This window comes from Hydractinia symbiolongicarpus, chromosome 8 (genome assembly GCF_029227915.1).
Source record: "Hydractinia symbiolongicarpus strain clone_291-10 chromosome 8, HSymV2.1, whole genome shotgun sequence".
Taxonomy (NCBI): Eukaryota; Metazoa; Cnidaria; class Hydrozoa; order Anthoathecata; family Hydractiniidae; genus Hydractinia; species Hydractinia symbiolongicarpus.
Genome location: NC_079882.1, coordinates 21160850 through 21185354, shown reverse-complemented (window position 1 = coordinate 21185354; position 24505 = coordinate 21160850). Strand labels below are relative to the sequence as shown.

The following is a 24505-nucleotide window of genomic DNA, read 5'->3' as shown; positions in this document are numbered from 1 at the left end:
TAAATAAACTAGCGAGAAGGCATTGTTGGTTGCGCGGGTCAAATAAAGCTTTTAAGCGATAGAAATTATTATATTTTAACAAAGATTGAAACTTTAATTTTCATAGAAAAGCTATTTTAGATCATGTTTTAGAAGTTTAAGAACGAAAAACGTCGATAGAAATGTTTTTTTAGATCGCATTTTCAAAATTTAAGAACGAAAAGCGGCGATAGAAATGTTTTTTAGATCGCATTTTAAAAGTTTAAAAACGAAAAACGGCGATAGAAATGTTTTTTTAGATCGCATTTTAAAAGTTTAAAAACGAAAAGCGGCGGAAAAAAGGAAGACAATGTTTTTAACAATAAAATGTAGCGTGATACTATAAAACGTCAAAAGTTATATTTTTAGATTTTTTCTTTCTTCGGTATTAAAATTTAATTTGTTTTCGAAATCTTATCGCGAAGGGAAAAGTCCTGAACGTAGGGTTTTTCCGTTTGCGTTGCTAAACGTTGCTTTTTATGAAAAGAACTTTTAAAAGTTTCGCATGTTAAAAATAGGTTTGACGATAAAGAAATATTACTAAAAGTTTAAAGTAGCATAAGTTTTTTTTAAATATTTAGATCATTGGATTTGTTGTTTTTTAAAAGAGCTTGTGTTTTTTTAATATATCGAAATTAAAATCGCGTTACTATAATTAGTTTTGTTGTTAAAAAAATAAAAATTCAATGGCCTTCGCGTTTAATTTATTCTCGCGCAGAGTATTGTTTTTAAACGATGTTTCTTGCTATGCTTTTGTTTTTAACACAAAGCAATTATTTTCGCGCAATTTGTAAGGAACTCGCTATCCTATTGTTTTTTTTAATGAAAGCAATTATTTTTGCAAGTTGAGCGTACGCGTACGCTTACATCTGGACTGTACTGTAAATACTGAGATTTAAGCCGGTTTACTTAAAATGACATGTTTCATAAAGTGACCAGTTTACACACCGTGTTGAGGTTCAAATTTCTGCATGCTTTGAAAAAAATCCTGAGTATTTTAACCCTCTATCTAGGAGGCATTTTTTTAAGAACTAGAAATTTATGTATACTGCATGGCTTATTCTACGCTGGAGAGAATATTTCAATAGATTTTTGGTGACCAGCCGAATAAGAGTACCGTTTTATGAAACCCTGTGTGGAAACAAAAAGCAGAATAAAATTTATACAAGACAACATAAAATTATATTTTATAAAATATAAATTACATTTTTTATGTGAATAAGCCATTTTACTTTTTTTATAACCAAGACAAAAATTTTATAGCTTAGTGATTTTTTATCTTACTAGTTCAAAAATAGTACGAAAGTTTCTCTGCACAATTTATCTGCATTCTAACTAGCTAAGAACACATTAGAAATATTACAAAATCTACTTCTACCTAAACACCATCCATTGATAAACAAAGTATACCAGAAAATAGTATTTTTCAAGGTCTTGTAAAGTAAACTATTCTTTTAAGCTAAAATTGTTGATTTAAAAAGAGCAGCTTTTTCCACATCACATCTGCTTTTAATTTGAAAATTCGTAGTGCCAGGCACAACAACTTTCTTTCTCCAACTTAACTAACAACAAAGCTTTAATAAAAAACATCATGTGTTTTCTTTCTCCAGCTGACAGAAAAACTTAGTATGAATACCACACATGCTAGCTACGGCTTCAAAGCTTCATATTCAATTCAGCATGAAAATCTCTTCCCAAGTTAGTTGCAATAAATTTATCAGGGGGTAGTTGTACAATTTTTGTCAAGTTCTTATTTCTTTGCTGTTTTATGACCTTGATAACAAATCTTCAAAACTAAATGTTGTTTATTATTTTATTTTTGTTGCGAAAAACTATTGTGTGATGAAGTAAAGCATCATTTGTTTTTATTTTTAATGGTTTTTAACGGTATTTCACAAGCCACTACCCCTTAATGAATATTCTCGCCTTATTTGACTTACTTATGGTAAAATTACGGGGGTTGGTTTATGCTTTTTACGGTCACATGTTACCATTATTTATATTTTTCACCCCCTAATACAATAAGTACGTCGAAATACAGCAAGATTGAATTAGGGGGTATTTTTCAGTGAATTAAAGCAAATAACTGAATTTTGTGCCCCCTAATAAAACAACATGCGAAGTAAGTAGCAGGATAATTAAGCAGTTTCTTACGTATTACGCCATATCATTGATAAATATGCACTCAACTATATAATACATGCATGTGTGTATATTATGCGTATAAATTCTATAGAAATTTAACCTAGAGCATATTTCGAAATCCAACCTGGAAGATTTTTGTGGTTAAGCGAAATACTTTTTTGAAATTGCAACAACAAGGCTTTTGACGAGAATTAAGTACGTCCACCCGACTAGCTCGACTTCCCTAATCCGCCACTGACTTAGCTGTACAATGAGAAGAATAAATGGGTCAACATAAATTTTGGATAAAGATTTTGAAGTCATACTTTATAGGTTCAAGCTTGTGCTTAAACAGGATATATTCAGTTTTACTTCCATTCAAAGAGATTTTGTTGGTGTTGAGCCATTGAGAAAGAAATTTCAGATCCATGTTGATTCTTTTTGAAAGGGACTTTAACGACTTGTTAAAACATATTATAAGTTGGTATCATCAGAAAAATGATGACAATAAACAATAGGAAGAAATTATAAAAACAACCTTTGTCTTGGTTTTCCTACTTTTCCATTAGAAACATGACAAAATAACCACATATCTGGTTGATTTTGAGTAAATCTCAAGGTAAGAGACGCTGGTGTTTTAGAAAATTAAATGAGCTTAAAATGTTTTTTGAAATGTTAATTATATAACATTGATTATTTGAAAATTGAAATTAAAAATTCTTTATCTTGTTATCAGCTCTCTTTAGCAATAAAAACACATGTTTTCTATTCAGATTTGATATTTAACAATTTGTGAATATTAAATAATCGTGATAACCTTTTTTACCAGCAGTTGTTTCTCGTAGTTTCTCATAGTCTGAGAGTCCAATAAAGATTCTTAGACTTTTCGAACCAATTATTTTTATAAAAGTTTAACTTTAAGATCTATTATTATTATTCAATTTAAAGATGACAGAAAATGTTAAATTTATTTAATTTAATAATTTCTCTGCTAAAAAGTCATTGGCCTTGAAAATAACGGCAAAGAAAATATTGGCATGATTTCAGACCAAAATCCCCAGTGCTGCCAAATCTTCTCTCGGTTGAAATGTCTTCAAACAAGGCATACTTTTTATTTTTTGACTTGACTCAAAACTGTCAAAATTTATCACTTAATTAGAATTGATATAATATTATTGATGATCACTACTTGTGTGGAAAGGTTTGGCTGTAAAAAACTCACATTAAGTTTGTTGTCTATTGTTTTTATTTTACATAATAACAAGGATTTTTCTTACAGATAAAAGCACCATTTTTCTTCTTTCTCATTTAGAGAGACAAATTAATAAATCATTTTGTATTTACATTTTGTGACCAAGCACTTGTGAGAATTAAAGTTTAAATAATGAAGGTATATATAGGGAATTAATTTATTCCTTTAAAGTATAAGTGATGATTTCTTGCAAATATTCTGCATTAATTCAAACTGCAAAACATTTTTAGCGTGTGTTTACAATACCTGAGCGTGTTCATGGAGGAGATAGAGTTATCCTAGCATGGCAGTCACAGCAGGGAAATTTTATAGCTGTTACTGGGTATGTTCTCTTCCTAACTTTTATACCAAGAAGCTACATATTCTCATAATATTATTTTGAATTTAGAATAACAAAGCTGGTCACTATATTTGATAGACATGGTGAACTAAGAGATGAAATAATTTTACCAGGGTTAGTATTTTGTGGTTTAGTATAAAAACAATAATCTGTAAAAATATTTAAAGATTTTGTTATTGTATTATTATGAATTTGATTTATAGAATTTGCACTGGATTATCTTGGGACAAGGATGGTGACACACTGGCAATTGGAAATGAGAAAACAGGTATAAATTAATTACTGAACTATTTGGCCTCAAAATCTTTCCATATTCTGCCTTGTGCCTGGACTTACATTGCCTTATTTTATATAAAAGGCTGTATTATGAAGCCTAAATTTAACGTAGTTTATCATAATATCAAAGTTCCAATTGTTAATAAAGCTATAATATAAATATAGCCATATGTTGTTTGTTATAAATTCATTCCTGAATTTTAACCGACTATTACTTACAAACTAAAATGGATGGCATCTTGAAAAACCATGGAAGTCTAATTTCCAAGGTGTAATTTTAATATATTTTAAGGAGTAATATTTTTATGGGATGCCAATACGATGAAGACTACACAGCTAGAAAGCGGACTAAGGTTAGTAAGTCAATTATTTTCTTGCTTTAATAAGGAGACGATTATTACTTGCATACAGTTTTTTTGACGCCTAACTATGAACATTAAAACAATAGCTAAACTTTTTAATTTGCTCTTTTTAGAGACTCCATATCTTTCTTGCTGTGGTCCAAGGTGTCACATTTGCTTGCAGTTGGTGAGTTTTTTATGAATTTTTATTTAAATATAACAGTGTTTACACTTATTTTAGCCATAGCTGATGTGATTTTGTTTGTTGTAAATTTAGGTACAGCAAAAGGAAATTTATTGCTTTACAATCATCAAACATCAAGGTGACTTCAATTGATTTTTAATGTACCATTTTTTATGTATACAATTATGCATCATAAATTATTATACTTTTCTTACGACTTTATTTTGAGTTCGGTTTTCTAGCTTATATATCTGAATAAATTATACTTCTGCAGTCTATCAGCTGTGTTAGTCAATGAATCCTACATTTTCAGATATTTTTGTCCAAGTTTATGGATACAGATTTTAAAGTAACATTAATCTTTATAGTCCATATATATCAATAACTGTATATTCTGTCTCTGCATAATTTCATTAGTCATTCTATGGGTCCAGGAGAAAAGCTAGCAGGCTAAGCTACATGACGAACTGGAGGATTTTTTAGAAAAGTTTTTTTTTTAGAAAAGTCCCCATAATTGGTAAGCATACAAAGAGAATCACATGTGGATGTTGGAATGCAGAGGTATTATATCTTTTATTATGATTACAGTTGTCGAACAAAAGCGAATTCAATTTGTTTTAGTTCGTTACCTTCAAGAGTCAAAATAGTTCGACATACAAATTTGTTTTTAGAATCTACTTGCACTGGGGAGTGAAGACAAAATATTGACAATCAGTAACAGTGATGGTGACACTGTCAAGCAGGTAAATATCTTTATTTGTTTTTTAGTCATTATGAAAGGGGAAGTTCAAAAGTTTGCAATATTTTAATAAACAATAACCCTGGGGTGTTCTTAATTTTTTTTTACATGTTTAGCTTTTTTTTCTTATATTTTGAGAATTTTTTATTTTACCGGTGCATTACAAATATTTTCGATGTAAAAATCTCAGTACCAGTTTCGCAAAATCACATTTAATTTTTGCAAGAATTTATGCTTTGCAAACCTATTTCCTTTGTTTTCATGTTTTTTCAGCAACAAAAAGAGAAAATTTCAACCTTTTTTTCTTGTTTTTTTCTTTTTATTCAGCAATTTCCAGCCTGATTATACTATAAAATCGCTCTAATAAAGTATTCTTGTCCATGTAATTAAATTGAGTAAATTATTTACCCTCCCCTTTAAAAATATTAATTTTTCTTAGTATAAACAGGGTGTTTATTATAGAAATTTGTAGCGCCTTGAGTTGTAGTGACTTTTTTGTCAGTATGTTAACATAAATTTTAAGTTACTATAAATTCTCTTAAAAAAAGTAGTTATGATAATTTCGTATGAAAAAAATAGTTCTCTATGATGAAACAGCATTATTATTTTTGCAGTTATTATTTACCCAGAATAGTCTCCTAAATTTTATCAGTCTACCAGTTTATCACAAGCACCACTGCAGAACTTTAAGATTTAAGACATGATCTTTTTGGAAAAAAATTTCCATTTTTTTGCAACATTCACAGTTGACTTTTTCTCAGTCCTAAATAATAATTATTGTTGCCAATGTCAACACAACTAATTAATAATGAGTTCTATACAATAATACTATGTCCATTTGAAGAATATCCCAGGCTGTAAACAACTGCCTTAATCTACATTAAAGGCCATTAATCTATCTTGCTCAGTACTAAGCAGGAAGAAATGATCCACACTTTTATAGATGGTAACATGACTTGTCTGAAAATTGTTAAAAGCAAACATTCTACCTAAAGGCTACCCACCAGTTTAAATCCATTTATTAAACCATTAAGTGTGGTAGTTGTGTATTTTCTAATAGACTTCAAAACAGGACTGAGCATCATAATATTTTGTTAAATATTAACCAAATAGTTATTGGAATGCTTATTACGGTTACCGCTGCAAATGAAAAAGTACGTATTTCTTCACAGAAAACGTGACCCTAGTGTTAAAACTTTATATGTCACCTTAATTTCTCTAGATACACCTTTACATTAAGAGCTAGCTAAATTCAACCAGATTTGTGATAGCCTTTTTTTGAGATTTTTAGTACAATAGACCTTGGATAGTGGGGTGGCTGTTATTAAAAAAAAATAAAAATAAAACAGTGTCATTCCTCTTCAAAACCAATCTTTTGCATCGGTTTTATTGAATGCTAACCTTTAAAATACCCCCCCCCCCCTCAAGCAAAACCATGGTTTGCCATTGCGGATGCAGTAACTTTTAGCCTCCCTAAAAAACAAAACAAACAAATTGCTTTCTACAGCACTGAAAGAGTACCACTTGTTTTCTGTGTTTGTGTTGTTTGTCATAGCAATAATAATAATTAGCACCAAAGTTATTGCTGAATGCTTTAATGAATTTAATTCACCTTATTATATTGAAGAGAGCGTGAATGTGTGAATTATTTTTATGTGAAAAAAAACGTTGATAAATATTTACGTTTTTAGATACCTGCACACAGAAAGATGAGACCACTTAGCATAGTAAGCTTAAAAACAGAAAAGTAGTTGATCTAGATAATAGTTTGCAGTTCAGTGGTCCTCATGAATTTTCAAATTTTATATCCAAGATTTCTTTCTGTTTTAGACAGCTGCACGTCTTGAGCCAGATGATGTTCAATTTTCTGTCATGAAAACTGATGAAAGAAGTGCCAGTGAAACAACAGTATGAGTTCAATATTTTAAGTGTTACTTACTTATAGACCAAATACTTTCTCCTATTATAATTTTTTGTGTTATTTTTTTTCTTCTAAGGTCAGTTTGACTGTTGGTCAAAAGACACTTTTCTTGTACAACCTTAACGAACCAGACAATCCGATAGAATTGGCATTCCAGGTATTTGCGTAACATGATTATTTTGTTAGTTTTCAATTTTGCTTTTTTTACCTATAATTTTTTTGTGTGTTTTTTTTCTTAAATCTGTAAAGAGTAATTTTTGTGCAATACTGTTCGTTCAATTTCATTCCTTAATTTAGAATATTCAAGTGTCTTTCTCTTTTCTGACAACTATGATGTGTTTTAAAAATGAATCAAAATAAATAAAAAAAAATCTGTTACATGGGATATTAAGAATTTTCTAAATTTTATTGTGTGCTAGTGATTGCATTTAAATTTAAACGTCTTTAATAATTATGTTATATTGTGTATTTTTAGCCTCGTTATGGAAGTATTGTTACGTACAAGTGGTTTGGTGATGGTTACATCATGATTGGATTTTCAACTGGATATCTTGTTGTCATTTCAACACATCTTAAAGAAATTGGACAGGTATGTTTTTTTTTGTCTTTCTATATTTAGTAAGTAAGTAAGTAACAGAAAGTTTAACGTCCTCTGAGATTCCATCTCCGGCTGGCTTTTCATCCTCTCCGTTTGTAACTATGTTACATTACCACTAGAGATACGTATAACATTTCTCTAACTTGCTTGCCTGCCACACAAGCTAGTGTGAGCTCAGTAGATGGCACTAAATGGGCAACAACACTACATTTAAAGTGCGATGGATGGGAACTAGAACCTGAAACCTTATGATTATAAGCTGAATACTACACCATCACTGCATTTACCCTATCTCTTTTTCTTCTAGTTATCACCTGACCCCACATGCTTCAGTTAGCTAAACTTCAACCAACTAATTTTTTAAATTGGTTATATGATTAGTATTACAATCATTTTCACATGTTTTTTCCTTTTTGTTCAGGAACTGTTCCAAACCCGAGATCATAAAGATGAATTGACGGACATAGATATTTCACTCTCATTAAAGATGGCAGCATCTTGTGGTGATAATGTGTATGTTAAGTGAAACCTATCAGAATGTGTATCCTTCATCTGAAACATATGTTTTAATGTCTGATTTTAAATTTTCCATTCCAGCATTAAGATACACGACTTGAACGATTTAAAAGAAATTTATGCCATCATAAACGTTGAAGATGCAGGAGGTATAGACAGTCATATTTGTAATGTTCTTTATTCTACTTTTTTCCCTGAAATTTCTACTTTATAAAATTCTTATAGGCAGTCTTGATAAAATCCAGTGGACGGAAGATGGACAGTTACTAGCACTGAGTACTGCTAAAGGTATGTATGTGAATTTTAACAGTTTAATTTTCCAATATTAGCTGTTGTAAATCCCAACACATTGTCAAATCTTCAATTTACTATCATATATTCTTCTTAGGAGCTGTTCATGTATATTTAACAAAATTACCTATCCTTGGAGATGCAAGCATAACAAAGCTGGCGTACTTGACATCTCTTCGAGAGGTTTGTATATAATGTTACACAATGACATCGTTTCTGTCATAATTAACCAACATTATGGTAGCTCAAAATAAATCGCGGCTTCAATATGGGCTGAGAAGTGTTCAAGGAAGCCCTATATGTACTCTCCTTCACGGTCTATATATGCACTCCTTTTTTATTTGATTTGCATGTGGCCAGATAGTCTGTATAACCTACGTTTGCTTTTCATTGCATGTAATATAATAACTCTTTAACTTTTTAGGTTACTATTGTTGATGAAGTAAATCAGGTAAATTTTTGGTTGGAAAAGATTTCTGGAAGATTTAGTTTGTATAAAAAAAAATAAGAAACATATTATATGTAGCCGAGTTTTATCTGTGTGTATAATGTATTTTATTGTAACAAAAAAATCTTTGTTTGTTTAGGAAATGCCATTTAGGATTGCTACAACAGTTGAACCAAACTTCCTAGCTGTTGGACCATTTCATCTGGCATCAGGAATGAATAATCGTGTTTGGTTTTGTTCATTTACAGACACCGGTAAACAGATTTGCTTTGATAAAAACATTAAGTGTAGCTGCTACACTTTTATATTGCTTTTAACTTTAAAAGAAGTGTCTAGCTAAAATTGTATTTTAATTTTTTTGTGTGTTGATATCACTTTTGATGAAAATGTATTTTTATTTACCACAGGATCAAACATTTTTTACTTTCTCAGAGTTGTTATTTATAAGTATAACCATTTTAAATTATATTTAACATTACAAACGACAAAATGATTAAATCGACAGTATATAAATGTTTAAAACTTGGTTAAAGTAGATTTTTGATTTGTTTGTCTTATAAGTATAAAAAGTAGTAATCCTTGGAGTAGAATTGAGGATTTTTAAAAGTATATGACTTCTTTAGGTTATTCACCCTTCAGAGATCGAGAATATCTTGGAACTGTCAACCAGATTTGTTTGAATGCAGATTACGCAGCTGTTGGCTTTGAAGGAAAAGTGCAACTTCATTTGGTAATGTATTACATAAAAGACTGGAACAATTCAGTGTTACAACTTTTCTGTATTTTTTGTTAAATGGTAAATAAAATTATTCTATTGTTAGATTGAAGCTGATTCAGGAGACAAAAACGAAGAAGAACGCGAGGGAAGGCTTTTTCCAGACGATGGAGACAAGAGTAGAATCACGTGCTTCGCCTTGACCAATGATTTTCTTATATATGGAAACGAGGTAAACGTTAAATTGACTTTTCCAAAACATTATTTTGGATACACAATAAATTGTTTCAAACTTTTCCATATTTTTACAGATAACGCAGTGTTACTCTAGATAATGTTTTATGGAATTTTCAGGCATTTCTGACTGGAAATAAAGGGGATTGGAATCTAGCTTTTAATCTTTTTACAGGGTGGTCAAATCAAATATTTCTTCTTGGAAGATTGGTTGTATGTGAATGAATATCGCCATGTTGTTGCCCCTCGGAAACTTTATCCTGATACAACTGGAACAAGATTGGTTTTCATCGATGAGAAGAGTGATGGTTTTATATACAGTCCAGTAAGTAGAACATCTTTCTTAATCAGGCAAACTTAAATAGTAGTTATAAAAGACAATGGTATAAAAGAAATACCAAGATTTTTGCTTATTATTATCCTGGTCCCTGATGAGGTTGTTGAGGATTGAGATCATTTTTTACTGTGTAATATGAAACGGGTATTATATTTCATTTGATTTGTTTAGGTTAATGATTCATGTTTGGAGATCTTACGTTTTCCACCTGCGGTGAAGGGTGTCCTTTGGGATGAACTTTTGTTAGACAAGGTGAGGTGGTTGAATATTTGCATTTTAAAATTTACTTTCTTTATATATACATAGGTACATTGGGTTGTAAGTAATTCTTCTATCGGCCATTTGTTGTTTAGGGCGTGTTTTGTGCATACGACGAAGAAAAGGTTTTCATCTATTCGTATTCAAAAGAAACCGTCGGAGGTAAATGTTAAACTTAATAAAAAAATATACGAATATCTTCTTGCAACTGCAACTAGTAACTTCTGATGTGTTGATATTTCATGGTGTGGTTTTAGGCACAACTTGTGAGATGGCACTCTCAAGTAAACTAACATTCGGGTACACACCATTAATGTTGTACGATGGAGATCTCTCATGTCAAACGCGAAGTGGGAAGGTAATGTGGTGTTTAAAGCATGTGCTATATTTCCTTGGTTTGTGGAATTTAAATTTTCTTATAATTTTATAGTTGATGCATTTGGCTTTGTTAACTGAACTCCCTACAGAGATTGCTGAGCCTAATTCTCCACAAGTTAGTGTATTTATGTATATTAAATAATACTGCGTTAAACATAAAATCGAAATTTCATAGAAAGAAAAAGTATAAAACACTTCAAATGATATTTGATTTCATTATTTCTAGATGAAGGCTACTTTTAAACATATTCTTGTGCTAAAACGGTAATGCATACGATAAATTTTGTTAAATTATCTACGTTATGTTTTTTTAATTGACATTCTGTTTTTAACTCTTTTTTTTATTCAAGGTACAAGGATGCATGGGAATATTGCCAGCAATCAAACGACATTGAAAACTGGCAAAAGTTTGCTGAGGTGGCTGGGAGACAGTTAGAGATTGACTTAGGTAGTTTTTTTTTATTTGTTCCTGTTTGTAAATATGTCTTGTTACATAAAACATCTTTTAAGACTTTTCTAATTCTTTTTCTTTAGCAATTCGAATATATAGAAAAATTGGGAACGTTGCCATGGTTTTATCACTGCAAAAAATAAAGGTACTAGTCTCATGGCTCAAATTATTTCATTACGTTTTTTTGTTTCATTTTTTTCATCTTTCTATGTTTTCTGCAGAATTTAGAAGATAAGAATCTCTTAGCTGGTTACATGGCAATGTTTCATAAAGACTTCAATCTTGCGCAAGTAAGTGGTGATATTTTCTTTCGCATACAACGGTCAACAACTTTTCTACACAAACAATATATACAAATTTAGCTTGGGTTAAAATTATGTCATCTGTTTTTTAGGATTTGTTTTTGCTCTCGGGAACACCACAAGCTGCTTTAGAGGTTAATTTTTATACTATTTTTATATTCAAAGTTATACATCGTGTTTACTTTTATTAATAACTAGACGATCTAAGATTTATTTTATTATAGTTATATTGGCATTGTTTGAAAATAGTAAGTCACAACAATAAAGAAAGCAACATACGTGACGACAAGCAAAATTTAGAGACTTTTGAAACTTTTCTACTAAAGTCGATTATTTTTAAAGGTCTTTTCTACTAAAGTCGATTATTTTTAAAGGTCTTTGAAGAGAGTATACTGTACATAGTATACTGTACATAGTATACTGTACATAATACCCATTACAATTTGAAATTCCCTCCCTTATGGTTACACAAAAACACAGGCTTATTAAAACAAGATTTTACACATGTGAACACTCTGTTTAATTCTCCCCCAATATTCCCTCCGCCACACATGGGTACTTTTTTTCTTATCTTTAATAAAAGTAAAGAAACGTTTTGTAAATTATGTTGATGGAAACCAGGTATTTTTGCTTGCTGTTATTCTAAGCTGTTTCTATGGTAGAAAAGCATGCCGACAATTAAGTCAAAACTTTAATCTTCAAATTCTATATGTTGATCATATCGTAAGGATTAAAAAGTGAGGTTTAATGTAAGGAAAGGAAGTTTTTTCTTGTGACTTACAGGTGACACGACTTCGTGTTAATAACTCTTCAAGGAACCCTAAAACCCTAAAAGGATTTTCGGACATCTCCCTTCCTTGATGGTCCATGTTTGGTACCGTTGTGAGCAATTTTCGTTACAATGGATGTTTGCAGGAAGCGTCCTTTAAGTCTACGTCTATCAAAATATTTTAATACGTTGTTCTTAAATATTCGCTTACATGTGTTATTTAGATGCGGCGCGATTTACTTCATTGGGATCAAGCATTGGAACTTGCGAAGACGTTAGCTCCCTCTGAAATACCATATATATCAAAAGAATACGCCCAGCAGTTGGAGTTTATGTGAGTTGTGTTGTTACGTGTCACATACAACCCTGTTATTAATATTTAGGAAAATTGCCTAAAAGCGTCGACTGATTAATACTTTACTGCAAAATAAAAGCTGAGTAGATAGCCCCTTAAAAATGAAAAATCTCCGTTTGCAGAATGCTAGCATTACGGAGCAGTCAGCCTATCGGTCAGCGAAGTCCCGAAAATCCGAGTGAATGGGTTATGTTGATCAAATGATGTAACATTGGCGAGTTAAGCAGTATTCCCAACGATTATGATTGCAATCTTTAAAATTAGGTTCCTTGTCCCAAAATATTCTGAAGATTGCAGGTTGTATTTTCACGTGGTAAGGAATGGGTTGCTGTCAAGTGGTGATGACATGAATGTTTTTCTATTTTAATGTTTTTATATTCTCTTAGTGGTGACTACCCAAATGCTTTGCTAAATTTTGAACGAGGAATAACAAACAAAGATGAGGTACCCCTTTTTGTTTTGTCAAATTCATATTAAAAAATTGTTAATCCTTGTCACCACAACATTATTATTGTTTTGTTGTTCACAAAATTCTTCTAGTATAAAGATCATGATGAGATTTGTTCTGGTGGTATAGCTAGAATGGCAATAAGAATGGGTGATATTCGAAGAGGTGTAAGCATTGCCATGAAGTCGAACAACAAATCATTGAAAAGAGAGTGTGCCTCCTTGCTGGAAAATATGAAAGTATGCAGCTTGTTTTTGAATCTACTTTTATTGTGTATTAAACTTTTTTTCATCGTTTATTTTTTCCTTTAGCAATTTGCTGAATCAGCATCATTGTATGAGAAAGCTCAATGTTGGGATAAGGCAGCGTTTGTTTACATTAAGTTAAAACAATGGTATGCGTTTTAATTTTTTTGTGATGCCTAACCAGACAATAACACCAGACAGCAATGTTTAGAGTTTACTTTCTTTTTCCATCGTTTTCTTTTTTATTAGGAACAAAGTTGGGGAACTTATTAAACACATAACTTCTCCAAAGTTACTCATTCAATATGCCAAAGCAAAAGAACTGGATGGCAAATACAAAGACGCAGCTGCAGCCTATAAACGTGGCAAAGATTACGAAAATGTTATCAGGCATGTTTAGCAACTACGTCCTGGGAAGGATTTGTTAGGTATGTTTATTTTATTAGGTATATGTTTATTTGTTGTTGTGCATTTAGAATCAACTTGGATCACCTGCAAGATCCTGAAGAAGCGGTTTTGATTGTAAAAGAAACGCAGAGTGTGGAGGGAGCCAAAATGGTAGCAAAGTAGGTGCAATTTTACCAGATATTGTAATCATTTCAAATAATGTATATTGTAATGTATTCATATTGTCATCAGGGCCTTAGCAGCCTAGCAGGCCAGAGAGACCACACTTCCCTCAAAAATCGATCATGATTGATATGTGCATTTTGTGGGGAATATGTCTTGACCCAATCTGGGAGGTTAGGTGCCTGCTACTTCTACCCATTAAGAGTGATTACAACTGACATGATTTGTATAAATGATGTTTAGATTTTTCCAGAATCTTGGTGATTTCGCCTCTGCTATCCAATTTTTGGTGATGTCTCGATGCAGTGACGAAGCCTTCAGTTTAGCTCAGGTATAAACTTTTTTTGATGTTTTGGTCAAGTTGATTAAATAATATAAAAAAATATTGTGTCAGGTCATATAACGATCATACTGCGCCCGTCAGTAAGTAAGAAGATTTCTTTTTTTTATTATAGCAACATGATCAAATGGAAAGATACGCTGAAATCATTGGTAATGTTTTTCAAGATTGTTGACTAAGAAAGATAATTTGTTATCAAGTAGTATTGAATTATACTATTCCTGCTCTCTAGGTGAAAACGCTACTCCTGATGACAACAATAGCATAGCTGTTTATTTTGAAAATCAACGTCAATTTATGCTTGCCGGGAAATTTTTTATGCTATCTGGACAGTATCCTAAGGCGCTTGCACTCCTCCTAAGGTGCCCTGTCACTGAAAGTGGAGAGTCGATTGATCTTGCTATCGAAACGGTACATAAAAATGTTTTTGTAGTTTATTCAGTTCGGAGACAATGTTGAAATGTTTTATATTTTCGAATTCGCGAATCGATACGGTGCTTCTTTGTTCACAAAGATTTTGCACTCACTTTCTCATGTAGTTGCGCTATTTTGATCAATTGTAGATAAAAAAAGCTAACAATGAAAAAATGACGCTTAATCTGATTGACTTCTTGATGGGCGAATTGGACGGCATGCCAAAGGTAAGTGATCAAAACTACATTTAAAATATCCTTAGTTTCTGACCAAATATGATAATAAAGGTAGAACTAAGTTAAATATAAACTTTTACATTTAGGATTCAAAATATTTATTTCGAGTTTATATGGCTCTTAAGAGATATCGCGAGGCTGCGAAAACAGCAGTTATAATTGCTCAAAGTGAACAAGAGATGGGAAATTATAGAAATGCTCATGATGTCTTGTTCAGTATGTATAAAGGTATTAATATTTCGTAATTTTCTTATTTTTTTTGCCACTTTATGCGTCACGATGCTCAATCTCCTTTTTTTACTTATAGAACTTCGGGAGCGTAAAATCAAAATACCAAGTGAGATGAGTCAAAACTTGATGTTACTCCACAGTTACATTCTCTGCAAGGTTCGTACAAGTGTTTTGTTTTTTCACTATTATCTGCCCATTTTATTTGATTGGTGGTATAAAACGTCACGCTTTGCATGGAATAAAGATAGCCAAATAACTTGTTGTCTCGCCTAACCGGTGCCTTGTTTTGGTAGTGGTTAAGCCTCTTGTAATAAAAATACTCTTACTGTCCTTTGTTTTGCTTTAGATTCACGTTAAAAAGGGTGACCATTTAAAAGGTGCCCGAATGTTAATACGAGTTGCAAATAATATCAGCAAGTTTCCATCACGTAGGTGAATATTCTCTTGTTATTTTCTGAATTCGAATATGTTGAATAAATACGTAAATTACTGTTTAGACATCGTGCCAATTTTAACATCAACTGTCATTGAATGCCACCGAGCAGGTCTGAAACACTCTTCGTTTAGTTTCGCTGCCATGTTGATGCGACCAGAATATCGCCCGCAGATAGATTTGAAATATAAGAAAAAGATTGAAATGATAGTCAGGTTGGTTTTTATATTATTGAAATCTCTCGAAACGAATACCTTTATAAAAGAGACCTTTTGATTTGTTCCAGACAAATTTTTAAAAAAAGCTCACAACGCAGCCGCTCCAAAACACCTCATAGCAGACACTTCATAAAACGCACACCGGTTTCGCGTTGAATGTTTTAATTAAAACTAACCCTAATAAAGCAGACATCATTAAACACTTTGTTAATTTTTAATGTTTTTTAAACATTTTACTAAATACATAGGTGTCAATGTCCTTCCTAAAAATTATAGTCAGGTTACTAATTCGTAACCTCCTTAGTTAATCTCTCAAAAAAATTCCCCCACCTAAAAAAACATCCCCACTGTGCTTAGACCTCTTTAAAACAAAACAAAATTGTTTTTCCCGCAAGTGTCTGCTTTAATTTTATTGTATCATAATTCGCTTTAATTCGATATGACAAGGACGTGCTCTTTTCCAGGAAACCTGACAAAACAGAAGAAGATGAACCAATGGAACCCTGTCCACGCTGTTCAAACCTAGTCCCACAAACGCGTCTCGATTGTCCTGAATGCAAGGAGAACTTACCTTATTGTATAGTCACGGTGAGCGAGTTAAATTAAAACACTTTAGGAATTCCACCCTGTTTAATTTGAAAGTAAACGCCAGGATTTTTTTTCAAGGGTCGTCATATGGTTAAAGAAGATTGGTGTAATTGTCCCAACTGCTCGTTTCCAGCTCTTTGTACTGAATTTAAAAGGTAGTATAATAATCTTTAGATTGGCAATTCATTATTTAATCCTTTCTTTCACATGTGTTTTCTAATCTCCTTTGCTATTTTAGCTTGTTAGAAGGAGACGAAACAAAATGTCCGATGTGTGCCGAGAAAGTAACTATAAACAGTTTAAAACCAGTACCAGACCCTTCGATATATATGCGGGAGAATCTGGATACGCCTGATGACGAGATATGAATAAGACAGGCGTAATTAGTGATATTGTAAAAACGAAACGAAAGATAATATGTATTGCTAGATCGCTATATACTCCAAGGAGTAACAATTTTAAACTTAGCAAGAGATAATTTGTTAGATTTTTATTGTACATATTCTTGTAATTTATTTCACTTTACCTTTCAGGTTTTATATTCCTCATTAAACAACTAATATGTAATATAATATGTAAAGTTTCCTGCCCTTAAAATGGTTCTTGCCCTTCTTGGTTGTAGAATGTAAGACCATTATGGTATTGCAGGTGTCAGCGAAAAAAGAACAACGATTAGATGAAGTTTTATTCTCTCTGGTTCTTCGCATGTTTCAATATGGTTTACAAATCCATGTAGAAAAAGCAGAGCGTCGTCCTCTTGTCCATTTTTATAAAAAAAACGTAAAAAATATACAATTTTAAAAAGGAAAGAAGCCTTATACCATAAACATTTGCTTATGCAAAAAGCATTACAACCAATACAACCAAAAAAGCATTAAAAGTCTATACATAAAGGCAGCAGGACTTCTAACTTTTGGTATCATTTTTATGTTACGATAAGAAGCAGACAATCAACGTGCATAATTAACATGATCTATAACAAAGAAGTAAGTAAGTAATTCATGAATAGATGATGCTTTTCACAGTTGAGTTTTAACTGTGAATGAAGCGAACAACACTACTAACTAACGATAACTCGAACTACCAGTACCTTGAACTTTCACTTCCTCATAAATATCGAACCCCTGCAAACTCAAACATTTTTAAGTCGAACCAGTTTAACAATCCACTGGGTCAAAACGTACCCAGATAACTCAGACTCGAGAAATAAAATGTACACAAAATCTATAAAAGTTTTACTTATTTATTTAAAAAAATTAATTGTTTGAAAGCAACCTTGTTCCCACCGCAAGTTGTCTTTTTACAATGGGACTAGTTTGTAGTGCCGTCCAGGTGTCAGAAAGATACAAGATACCCTAGGAACGAGGTTGGTTAAAGGATATACTAATTTTCTTCTGTAGTAAATTTCAAAGTAACAACTTATACACTGGTTATCATCATTTTTGTTGTCTCGATGACTCGAACTGTTTTTTGTCCCTTAAGATATTCGCATTATTGGGAGAGCATCTGGCACGGTGCCACGAATTCCAAACTAGAGGCAAGGGTAACATTCCAGGTTGGATTACTGATTCCGTGAGGCCTTCAGTAAGAGGTGAATTTCGAGTTTTGCTTGTCGTAAAAAGCCTTTCTCGCAAAATGTGTCACCCATTTTGTAACCACATGGATTATGAAACAAAAGAGACGCCCAGTTTATGCAATCAAAGGTCGAAGAGCTTGGGTACAAAGTTGTTACTGTATTAGTTGCTTCTTTTACAACATGGCTTGATAGAAAAAAAAGAGACTATTTGTTTTGTTCATATAGCAGTCTTTGTCAAAAAGTGAAAATAGTGTGAGGTATAACTTAACGGGCGCAAACAGAGGGACTTGGTTAGTCTAGTACTCAACACGTATTAAACATAGACTATTGACGATTTTTGGTGTGTACACAACGACGTACTACACTGTTTTTGCAAATACTCTATAAACTTGTAAATGTATTGCAATATATCGGAGGAGAGAGAACTAAACACAGAGGTTTTAAGTCTAACATTACATAACTTTAGGAAAGACAAAAATGCTTCTTGATTTTGAAATAAGTTATATTATGCATATGAGGTGTATATTCTACGTATAAATATAGGTTGCATAAAGGCTAAGACTATTTTACTGTCTATTTTCATAACCGTAAATAATTAGCTATACAATGTTTAAAAAATTTTGTGCCTTTTTTTAAACCTCGTCTCTATGTAATCTTGTTCCCAGTTCTTCGTCTTCGCTTTCTGATATGACTAACGCTAAAGAAGAGAGCGAAATAAAGGAAGCTCTAGGAAGGAGATATTTCTCAATCAAGGCTAGCGTCGAATTTTAGTCATTTAGAATGCTAGAATTTTCGATTTGTCACGTGAACTAGGTTGTGCAGGGTCATCTTCACCTCCTGGTAAGGCAAAAATCCCTGGGAACGAAGATGTATATAAATAATAAATAAACATGAATATAGTAAAAAACCTAGTATGCGATAAATTATAAAAATACTAATTTATTTTGTTGGTGGAAACCATCACCATGATTTGACCTTGTATAATCTTTTGTGAAGTACTCTATTATGTAACAAGGATGTGTTGTCCCCAACTTTTATGTACCCGAATGCGTCCATCACTTTTCCACAAGCTGCTTCTACTCCCTGAACAAATTTAATATCCACTCTATCTCTCCATTTCTGAAAAGCTTCGGTAATGTTTTTACTGGTGCTGTATGCACTTAATTTCTCTTTTTCGCTGTCAGGCTTGTTTAAGATACTGAACAGGTGATCTTTATAAGACTTGGTGAATTTAATTCCGATGAAATCAAAAATTTCCTTCATCTTCTGAATGAGATTTTCACATAGGTCTTCATAGCGGAGAAGTATGTATCCTTTCATATGTTTGATGTCTTGATAATCCTTGTACAAAGTATCACAGGATGACCGAACTATGTCGAAATTTACTCTCTGTCCGTTACCTTCTAACCAACCTACTCTATTCATTGAGTTAAACACACCACGTGGATCTCTCACTAGCTGAATAATCCTCTTATTCCGATATTTCGTATGTTTTAAAATGTTCTTAGCACCATGAGGAAAACGACGTTGTAATATTTTAACAGCCGCATGTTTATACTTTTTCTTACATTGTTCGTTCAGTAATGTTATATTCACATGGTAATCTTTACAAGCTGTTCCTTCACTACAATTTAACATTGTACTGAACAATCTATTCGCTCTCATTGCACGATCATTTATATATAAGCTGCGATTTACGCTCACGTTACATGATAGAAGTTCGTCAATATATTTAGCTATTTCTTCTGTCGTTGCATTGTTATTATTCCTGAGTACTGGACGAAGAGGCTCGTAATGATATAGAACATCAGGATGAGATTTAAACAACTCTCCAAAAAAACTAGATCCACTTCTACCAAGCGTTATTATAAATATACCATGTGCTTTCTTAAATCTGAAAAACGGGTTGCGCCATTTTGAATAATCTATATTGCGGTGTGTTTTGATTCGTCCAATATATAAGAGGCTACCCAACAAAAAAATAGTCACTGTAATGGTTAATAAATATTTTTGATAAAGATTTTTATTCATTATGCGTAAAACAGATTGAAAAAAGAAGCTATCAATTTACCACATCTTTCTTGACATGCCACAACCTCGCTGAATTTTTTTACTGTGCGTTTCTGTGATAGATTTTTTTTAAAACAATTTAGTGTGATGGTGCCATTGCAATCAATATTATTGCTATTAATAATAGGGTTTTGTGTGTTATAATTAAAACCATTAATTTCATTGTAAAAAAATATAATGTATAGTACCCACGAGCTGTTTATCCTACAGATATAATCACAATTATGGATAACATAAAATCTACACGCAATTAGAATTATCCTTTAAAATCTTATATGAAGAATGATAGGTTCTCTGTAACTGAGAAAAATAGATCAGTGCATAGAAAGCTCCTCGAAGGTATTCCGGCATCACATGCAGTGTTCTTATAACCGGCTTATTTTTTTAAAATAGTTCTCATAATCTTCTTCCAAAAGTATCCCTGCAGAGGGATTTGATTAGCTAATCGTTGCCAAATCCAACGGGTGGAGAGCTTAATCTTTTGTGTTCGTCACTTTGAGGCATACTGACAACCTCGTCCCCAGGGCATCTTGTATCTTTTCTGAGCCCGGGACGGCGACACGAACCGGGGTCAGAAAGGATACAAGATGCCCTGGGGACGAGGTTGGCATGCTGACTGTTTGAAGACCGCATTTTACTCTGTGATGGTGTCTTTACAATAGGGAAACCTCGCATCGATTTGAAATATCACACCATATATATGACTTCAACTAACATCAATATTAATCGTGGAAACCAGGTTTTGTACAAAAGAACAAGAAAACCGCTATTATTTTAGTATAATTATTGTACAGCTATTGTAATCTAGTATAATACGCTATTTTTTTGTCATTACCAGTTTTAGCAATAAAAGAGTTAAGAATGTTAAGTTTTTTTCAAGGTAATTTCTGTGAAGCAATAGTGTTTCCACTTTGTTTCCAGGACTCTTTTTCATGGTGATGTTACTCGCGTTGCACTGGCTAATAAAAAAAGGCTTTGAGATCGGCACGTGACTACACACAGCCATTGTATATTAAGGGTGTTAAAATATTTAATTTTCATGAAACGATCGAGACTACTGTTTTAAGATTTCTCTGCTTGTTATAATCAAATTCAGTAAAAATACGTCCTTGCTTTATGATATTATATTCTCAACCTAAAAATAATGTCCCGAGAACCTATATATCACCGCTTCGCCTTTATCAAGGAAAATGTTACTGAATTTTTTGTTAGATAATGGGAGGTATATTTCAAGAAGCTATGTTTCAAGAAGCTGTTTTGTATCTCAGAAAAGCGTTTTTAAAGTAAAAAGTTTTTTTTATCGCCCAAGTGGTTAGAGCCATTTTTTGTATTTCCGTAACCTATATTACTCGCAACGCGATTCCTGCATACAAAACCTTAAAACGGATTTTAATAAAAAATCTTTAGTTATTCGGGTCAATAAAAACAAACAGCAATAAACAAATATAAAACATCTAGGCTAATCATATGGTCTAACTAACGTGTTCTTTCATATTTAAAATGCAAAAATCCTGGGAACATGGAGGGTTTGAAAAATACCAGAGATATGCATCGACATTGTCTACTCAATTTCCTTTATATGATATAAGATTGACTTGAAGCTGTCTTTCAGTCAATCTTGGAGATGCTTCGAAACTAGAGGCATCGGGCATCCATCCATCCTCATTGTACGCACCTGTACACGTTTAGTCCGACCCCTCTCCGTGTGTACGAGGACGTTCGGAAAGTCATGTGACTTGGTTTTTAACAAATAGGATAGATTATTGAATGTTTGGGGTAAAACAAACACTGTGTCGTCATTTTTCCACGTGATATAATAAATTTAGGTGAGTGTATTGTTTTTCCCTAAGTCCGATATGTCATCATTGCCACAAAAAAATGCTCCACCACGTTCCCATTTTTTGGGACCGTTGCCGGTGGTGTTTTGGCCAGTGCTGAAATATCTTTCACTGGATGTCCTAAACGTTTTTGAATATGGTACCGCAGCAGTGACGGTCAGTGAAAGGCGCGACAGAAGAAGTCACAAGATTTGAAATAAAAAAGTGTTCCGTCTCTCTTCCTTGATTTTGTTAAACAATAAATAAAATTGTATGCACGAGACTATATCCCATTTATATACTCAATGTGTAGCTAGAAGTGTGAAAATGCACAAGCTGGATTTGCTCATCTTTTTTAAAAAGTTTGTCCAAAGAATAATCTCAGTTTCTTCCCACACCATCAGCGTTAATAATTTTCCAGTTTCAATTCATGAAAGGATATAGCCACTGCAAATTGAGTGTCTGGATTTTTTTTGATTTTTTAATTCACATCATAGAGCCCCTAAGTGGTGTAAAAGTGTTAAAATATTAACAAAACACATTGCTTCATTGTAGGGAGAAAGTAACCAAAACCAAACTAAATAATACTAGGTTCCCATTCTTATAACTCCTTAAAACTCCTCAAATTTAAAAGGGCTCCATAATTCTCAAATGTCCTCAAATTTTTTTGAAATTTAGGTTTTCTCAAATCTCCTCAAATAAAAACTGTTGACATTTGCTTTTTTATTTTATTTAAAATCTTTCATTTGTGTTTGTATTTGAAGCAAAGTTTCTAAGTTTTTTTTGTAACAAATATTGAGATTTGTTTCATTTTTACAAGTGTAAGCTTTTTTCCCCCATTTTCCTCAATTTTGTTAACTCAAAAATCACAAAATTCTCCTCAAGAGTTCTCAAATCTTCTTAAATTTTGTTTTAAAAAAAAGTTGGAACCCTGTAATACTGCATGATAACATTAAAACACAAGTGAAGAGAGGCTGCATCGCACCACATATTTAATTTGATGGTCTACCATTTTGTTTGTGCTGTCAATCTGGTGCAGATCAGATGGGCTAGTGTGGGGATTGAAAGACTAATAACTATTCTTTTTCAAAAAAACAAATGACAGCGTGCAAAAGATTTATTTATAGTATCATGTGTTTACATTGTATTAAAAATAAAACAGGTCCATCAAGAGTTTGTGACAAATGTGCAATTTGTGCAATTTTTCATGCGATCTATGTAAAAACGGAAAATTTTGTTAAATATAATCTTTTTAGCTTTCAAAAACTTCAAACAGAATGTAAAAATTCCCTTTAGAACTAAAGTAATTGAATTTTAAGCAAAAAGTGGAATTTTAAACAAATTTTAAACTTTTGATGACATCACAGATAATGTGCTGATGCAAGCAAAAATTTATTGCTGCTATTTTGTTTGTTTTTTGTGACGTACTGTAAGTGTGCTAAGTTTGATTTGAATAAAAAAGCCTATGAAAATTTTTCTTTTTTGAGAAAGAAAAAAAAAAAGAAATATATTAATATACTTTTTATAGTTAAGAACTTGAAAACAATATATATAATTTCTATAATTATATTTAAATACAAATAATACATATTGGGGGTTTTAAAGTCACAAGAAGACACAGAACAAACTTTAATAAATAATGCTCAATGTTTAAATCATTCAGTAAAGAAAAATATAAGTGTTCTAAAATAGCTTTGTAGGTAAACATCACAAAATTTCAAAAGTGATGTGTACTTTTTGCGCATGAGATAATTCTGTATCAACGTATTTCATAATTCTCAAACTATACCCACCGCTACTATAAAAAATAATTACAACCAGAGATAGTCAAATGATGTGTATACATGTATACATATATACATTTATATATTTCACCCACCAGTTAAAATCTAAGGATAAAGAAAAAAATAACAAATATAATGATCAACACTGAAAAGGTCTTGGAAACTAGTTGGAAAATAGTCTGCAAAAGCTTTATTTAGCAAGGGTGCAAGTTATGTATTTAAAGGGGCATATTTTGGCTGGATTTTTACAAATCTTTTAGTTTATATTCATTTTAGTAGAAAATAATCTTATCTTGGGAAATCTAGTTTATACTAGTAATATAGGTATGAAAATTTTTTAAAAACTATAAAGCATTATTATTCTTGTATGATTATATACAAGAATTTTCATAAAAAATAAAGCAAACCAAGCAATTGTTTTGTTTGGTGAGAGTCTGGAGCTGATCCAGGTCTATTTAAAAATCGGTATTATGTATACCAAGTTCATCAGTTGTGTTTGAATTTTTAGCCAGTTAATTGCAATTCAAAAGTCAGTCTTTTTTTACAAATCAGATTTACCTACTGAACGTAAAATTCACAGATCGAACAAACTTTATATTTTTAGATATATATATATCAATTATTTGACGCAAAAATGAATAATGTATTTAACAATGTTTAACAACTCTGATCTTCTAAAGAAAAAAAT

General features: G+C 32.0%; 2 protein-coding genes across 3 annotated transcripts; one reads left to right on the top strand and one right to left on the bottom strand.

Moving 5' to 3' along the window:
• The first annotated feature begins 3421 nt into the window (after positions 1-3421).
• Positions 3422-17251, top strand: LOC130654545 (WD repeat-containing protein 19-like). 2 transcript variants are annotated; one of them, XM_057457155.1, is made up of 48 exons: positions 3422-3532; positions 3625-3716; positions 3783-3848; positions 3938-4002; positions 4303-4363; positions 4486-4538; positions 4629-4674; positions 5036-5096; positions 5207-5278; positions 6966-7001; positions 7105-7182; positions 7272-7352; positions 7671-7784; positions 8215-8306; positions 8391-8458; positions 8535-8597; positions 8698-8783; positions 9025-9051; positions 9188-9302; positions 9672-9778; positions 9870-9995; positions 10173-10322; positions 10506-10586; positions 10688-10754; positions 10850-10950; positions 11023-11085; positions 11197-11234; positions 11321-11418; positions 11505-11566; positions 11643-11711; positions 11816-11857; positions 12717-12826; positions 13234-13291; positions 13388-13534; positions 13607-13689; positions 13790-13930; positions 14017-14106; positions 14354-14441; positions 14566-14602; positions 14683-14861; positions 15014-15091; positions 15187-15328; positions 15408-15487; positions 15678-15759; positions 15829-15979; positions 16447-16570; positions 16649-16725; positions 16809-17251. In XM_057457155.1, the coding sequence occupies exons 1-48, from the start codon at positions 3527-3529 to the stop codon at positions 16936-16938; spliced, it is 4083 nt and encodes a 1360-aa protein (XP_057313138.1). In that variant the 5' UTR covers positions 3422-3526; the 3' UTR covers positions 16939-17251. The 2 variants fall into 2 exon arrangements, with proteins under 2 accessions (XP_057313138.1, XP_057313139.1); XM_057457156.1 differs by lacking the exon at positions 6966-7001 and having other exon boundaries at positions 3423-3532.
• A 1368-nt stretch (positions 17252-18619) lies between these two features.
• Positions 18620-20567, bottom strand: LOC130655430 (carbohydrate sulfotransferase 3-like). The gene has a single exon (XM_057458187.1). The coding sequence runs from the start codon at positions 20175-20177 to the stop codon at positions 19107-19109; it is 1071 nt and encodes a 356-aa protein (XP_057314170.1). The 5' UTR covers positions 20178-20567; the 3' UTR covers positions 18620-19106.
• Positions 20568-24505: the final 3938 nt, after the last annotated feature.